At 36.8% G+C, this 6,019-nt stretch overlaps 1 protein-coding gene across 4 annotated transcripts in view; it reads right to left on the bottom strand.

The window, feature by feature from the left end:
* Nucleotides 1–1,824: 1,824 nt before the first annotated feature.
* Nucleotides 1,825–6,019, bottom strand: part of ATF1 (activating transcription factor 1) — a 91,646-nt gene continuing 87,451 nt past the window's right edge. For all 4 annotated transcript variants that reach the window (XM_082741318.1, XM_082741320.1, XM_082741319.1 and 1 more), the window contains one exon: nucleotides 1,825–3,348. In XM_082741318.1, coding sequence (XP_082597444.1) covers nucleotides 3,204–3,348 — 145 coding nt within the window. In that variant the 3' untranslated portion in view covers nucleotides 1,825–3,203. The remainder of the gene's footprint in view (nucleotides 3,349–6,019) is intronic.

Here is a 6,019-nt window from a genome sequence, read left to right as displayed (position 1 = left end):
CTAGCACAGGCTTCTGAACTCTACAACCTGAATACAAGCATTCCTTTACTTTGTTTTACAGTAAAAACAAGCAGTATTTATTAAAAATAAAAACCTACTTTGTATAACAAAGTAATATAACTAATTAGATTTTCATATACTTTGACATTATTCTCTGTTTTACTCTAATCTGTGACTTTCCTTTAAATCAAGCCTAGTCCAATTACATTGATTTTATATCATTTTTACAGCATCTTTTCTGAAATTTGAACTGCCATTACAACTATATAATTATAAGCCATAAATACTTATTTTTCTGTCATTCCTATGTCCGTGTGTTTTCATTGGAGAAAAACACATTTAACCAATAACTTCAATAACTGAATGAACAGGTATACAGCTGACTCTTGAGCAACACAGGTTTGAATTGTGCAGGTCCATTTAAACATGATTTTTTTTTTCAATACAGTACTAGAAATGTATTTTCCTTGTGATTTTAATATTTTCTTTTCTCTAGCTTTCTTTTGAGAACAGTTTATAATACATGGAACATACAAAATATGTGTTAATTGACTGTTACGGGTAAAGCTTCTGGTCAACAGCAGGTTCGTAGGAGTTTTGGGGGAGTTAAAAGTTGTGCGTGGATTTCTGACTGCATGGGAGTCCATGCCCCTGACCCCTGTGTTGTTCAAGGGTTAACTGTAGTAAGATTTCCAAAGCTCTAATACATGCCACTCAAGCTCTGCACAATAAAATTAAAAGCGACAACTTATATATACAAGCTTTGTTCATGGGCAGTAATTATTTCCATCAACATATAAATAAACTGATAATAAATTTATGTAGAACAGTAAATTGAACTAAGGAAATAATATGTCTATTGAACTTCTGGAGCCTAATTTAGGTTTAGACTATAATCACTTTCAAAATTTCATAAACCCCTCATTGGATTCAAGTTAGAAAAACATCTTGAGAGATAATTTGGTACGTATTTATGGAATCATTGGTATGCTTGCTCATGCCCATTACACACTGCTAGCCTAGGTAACTTGATTTAGTGAGAGCAAGGCCCTACACCTGAAGTCTGCAGACAGTGTTAAGTTTATAAATATTTATGATGTCCAGCTGTTAAGGCATTAAGAACTAAATAATCCCTGGGACAGCCAAGCATTACATCTACCCTATATTATCTTTTAAAATTCTCTTGATATAACACATTGAGCCTGGACCTCCTCTTGGCTTTATACCAAATAGTGATATAAGTAATCCCACGGGTGATCAAACTTTTTTTTACAAACTGCTGCCAAATCAACAGAGTCCCAATTTCTTAAAATACTGTTAATAAAATTTTTCATTTAAGATTGCACAAATTTGGGGGCGCCTGGGTGGCTCAGTTGGTTGAGCGGCTGCCTTTGGCTCGGGTCATGATCCCAGCATCCTGGGATGGAGTCCCACCATCAGGCTACTTGCTCGGCGGGGAGCCTGCTTCTCCTTCTGCTTCTGCCTGCCACTCTGCCTGTGCTCGCCCTCTCTCTCTCTCTGACAAATAAATCTTAAAAAAAAAAAATTGCACAAATTTGTCAATTAAGGTTTCTACATAATAGGCTCGTTAACCATGTCCTAATAAACACTTGCAGAACAAAAAATTTAGTCACTGTTAGAATTGGTTCTGACTGAATCAAATATATAAAGATATCCTCTCTTAAAACAAGTTGTATGGACCAGAATTTTAAATTTATTCTCATTTTAAAACTAAAAAGGTACTATAGTTAGTGTAATTAACAGAATGGCTATCAGGAAGCTTGTTGTTTACATATCAAGCAATGTATTTTACATTCAGCAAACTTAATTTTATCAAATATCCTTTAATTTCACAGACAACAATATGATACATATTGTGTAAGAAGCGCACAATAGTTTTGCATTACAATTTCAAAGTGTATACAAACTGGAATAACAGAGGTTAAACACTGGTGTACTGATGGACATTCTTGAGCTTTGGATAAAACTGCATACAAAACTTGCAATTCAAATATTAGCCAATCTGGAAACTTTTCATTATATAAAAATGATACTTTGAGATGCAAAATATTTTTTTTTTACTAAACAAACTATATAAACATTTAAAATAATCATTAAAAACTCAACTTTAGAATTTATAAAGATTAGCTATAAAAATATATTGGCAGTCACTTTTCTTAGAAATGTACCATTCACTACATTACAAAATAGACTCTAACATAAAATTGCCTTAATAATTATACTATTTTAGAATCTGATAAACCTTACATTAAATTGGTTATAAAATCCTCTTGGAAAACTTTGGTATGCATCTTCAGAAGGTTTTTTAAAAATACTCTAATATCATCTTAAGGGCCTGTAAACATTCCATTCTATTAAAGCACAACAGAATAAGTAATGTATATTCAACTGCATACTGAATACAGAATCAAAAAACAATTTATTATATATTTGTAGAAAATCTCCATTCCCAGAGTAACCAAAAAAAACCAAGCTATTTAAAAGTATCAAACTTTTAAACAGAAGTTCACTTTCCAATCTGATAAAAAAAAAAAAGTTACAAAATCACCACATTCCATTCATGTACCTTAGATGCCTTTTAGGACAAAGCCTCAAAAATAGTTCACCCAAGCAACTCTCAAAACCCCTCTCAAGTCCAAAAAACAAACTTTAAAAAACCCATTTAAAAGATTGGACAATAGAACAAGTATACATAATCAGAAAACATAATTTATATATTTAGTTATCTATTAGCTTTTCTATTTGTAATTTAGAATTTATTGGCAGAAATAAAACAGATACACGCACACACAATTGAAAAGAAATTTAAGAAACAATAAGAAAGGCAAACCTACAGGGTAAACTGATTTATTTTAAAAAACCAGTTTACCAGATTTCATCTTATCTGCCATTTCTGGATTCTTGGTATTTAGAAGATTCAAACTGGTGAAGTTCATTTCCTGCTTATTGAGTAGGTTTGAGTAGGTTTAATTTTTAGTTTCCAGTTGTGCCAGTAACTTCCTTGAGGTCATTTTCCATTTTATCTTCCGTCACCACATCTCTTGCATAAGATATTTATCTTTGAGTTGCAAAAGCCTAAATAAAAAGCTTCATTTTTGACCTTTTAATTTATAAACTCCACTAAAAAGAAAAGAAATCCATCTAATTTTTAGGCAAGTCTGCAAAAATATTTTCTTTCTTAATCAAACACTTTTATGGGAATAAAGATCCTTCAAAGTTTTTAACTCTTCTATTAGAGTTTTGTTTTGATTTTCCAAGACCGCGACTCGATTTTCCAGGCATTTCACATATTCTTTCTTCTTTCTGCGACATTCTCGAGCAGCTTCTCTAAATATAAGCATTAAAAACCAATGTTAGAAAAGAAGTTCACATTCTTTAACTGGTAAATGCACCTCGGTAGTCCTCCCTGGTCATCTACAGACACCGAAATACACTGATCTTAGGTGCAGAATTCATTCCGTTTGGCCAAGGCATGTACCTGTATAACCCACACACTTATCAAGACAGAACATCTATGTTGTCCCAGAAAACTCCCACAGGCCCATTTCTGGTCAGTCCTCTCCCCAAACAACTACTGTTTTGAATTTTATCACCCCAGATGAAGCTTTTCCTATTCTACAGCCTCCTACAGAATATAGTCTTGTTGTCTGGTCCTTTTTTTTTTTTTTTTTTTTAAAAGATTTTTTTTTTAAGATTTTATTTATTTATTTGACAGAGAGAGATTACAAGTAGGCAGAGAGGCAGGCAGAGAGAGAGAGGAGAAAGCAGGCTCCCCGCTGAGCAGAGAGCCCGATGCGGGACTCGATCCCAGGACCCTGGGATCATGACCTGAGCCGAAGGCAGCGGCTTAACCCACTGAGCCACCCAGGCGCCCCACCTTTTTTTTTTTTTAAATAAAGATTTTATTTATTTGTCGGAGCGAGCACTCACAAGGAGGGGAGCTGCAGGCAGGCAGAGAAGCAGGCTCCCCACTGAGCAGGGAGCCCGATGCGGGGCTCAATTCCCAGGACCCTGGAATCATGACCTGAGGGGAAGGCAGACGCTTAACCAGCTGAGCCACCCAGGTGTCCCTGGTGTCCTTCACTCATATTTTTGAGGCTCATCGATATTGCTGCACAGTGGTTTTTACCTTACTGTTGCTGGTGTATTCCACTGTGCGACCATCACCACAGTTTATCGATTATTTGGGCTATTTCTAGTTTTTTTTTTTTTTTTTAATTTTATTTATTTATTTGACAGAGAGAGATCACAAGTAGGTAGAGAAGCAGGTAGAGAGAGAGGAGGAAGCAGGCTCCCTGCTGAGCAGAGAGCCCGGTGTGGGGCTCGATCCCAGGACCCTGGGATCATGACCTGAGCCGAAGGCAGAGGCTTTAACCCACTGAGCCACCCAGGCGCCCCAGGGCTATTTCTAGTTTTAAGCTGCTATGCTTATGTCTGTCTCTTTGTGAATAGATGTCCCATTTTTCCTGGATAAATACCAAGGAGCAAAATTTATGGGTCCTCCAGTTAGCTTTTACACAGTTTCTTTAATTTTTATTTGGTTTTTTTTTTTTTTTAAGATTTTATTTATTTATTTGACAGAGAGAAATCACAAGCAGATGGAGAGGCAGGCAGAGAGAGAGTGAGAGGGAAGCAGGCTCCCCACTGAGCAGAGAGCCGGACGCGGGACTCGATCCCAGGACCCTGAGATCATGACCTGAGCAGAAGGCAGCGGCTTAACCCACTGAGCCACCCAGGCGCCCCTTTATTTGGGTTTTAATTACAAACAGTGCTTTACACTCAGCTTTGTACATGTCCTCTTAGAATATTTTTTAAAAAAATATTTTATTTATTTGAGACAGAGAGCACGTGCAGGGGAATGGGGAAGAAGCAGACTCCCTGCTCAGCAGGGAGCCTGACACGGGGCTCCATCCCAGGACTCTGGAATCATGACCTGAGCTGAAGGTAGACGCTTAACTGACTGAGCCACCAGGCCCCCCTAGAATATTACATACATGTAGTATTAAAAAAGTATTTTGACTATTTTCTATACTATATAATGCAGGTATTATTTGAAACTTGCTTTTTTACACATACAGTTTTAATGATACTTCTATGTTGGTAGAGATCTCTACCATGTCAGTATTTCATTGTTAATTCATTTTCATTTCCCTAATTAGTACTAGTGAGACTGAACATTTTTTGGATTACTTATGTAACCTGCGTATTCATACCCTTTTTTCCATTCATACTTTGTTTTACGATGAGAAATTACAAACAACCTAACACTCTCTCTGTGCATTATACATATTAATCCTTTATCTTTTTTAGAAAGGATTTATGGGGCGCCTGGGTGGCTCAGTGGTTAGAGCCTCCGCCTTCGGCTTGGGTCCTCCCGGGGTCCTGGGATCGAGCCCCACATCGGGTTCTCTGCTTAGTGGGGAGCCTGCTCTCTCTGCTGACTTGTGATCTTTGTCATGTAAATAAAATCTTTAAAATAATAATAATAAATAGATAGATAGATAAATAAATAAATGGGATTTATTTGTTTGAGAGAGTGAGACCATGCCTGCCCATGTGCCTGCACATGTGGGGAGGGGGCAGAGGGAGAGAGGGTCTTAAGCAGACTCAGAACTGAGTGCAGAGCTCAACCTCAGGCTTGATCTCGCACCTTGTGATCAGGTCCCAGGCTGAAACCAAGAGTCAGACGCTTAACCAACTGCCCAGGCACCCCCCCTGTTATCTGTTCTTCTAATCTGCCCCTTGATTTCTCCCATTTTTAAGTCTTAAACCATAAATGTTTCTTTTTTAGTCTTTTTCTTGGCTTAGATTAAAATTCCATACATTGTATCTTCTTCTCTTAATTTTGAAGATTCTATAGCTTAATTTTTTCACAATGAAATCTTTAATCCATCTGGAATGACTTTTGTATGTGATAGAAGACAGGAGTCCAGTTTACTTTTCTTTCAGATGTGGAGCTTTGTCAGCTAACATTTATTAAACTATCCTTTAGAAGTGT

The sequence above is a fragment of the Mustela nivalis genome (genome assembly GCF_964662115.1).
Source record: "Mustela nivalis genome assembly, chromosome: 7".
Lineage (NCBI taxonomy): Eukaryota > Metazoa > Chordata > Mammalia > Carnivora > Mustelidae > Mustela > Mustela nivalis.
This window is presented reverse-complemented; position numbering and strand designations above follow the sequence as displayed.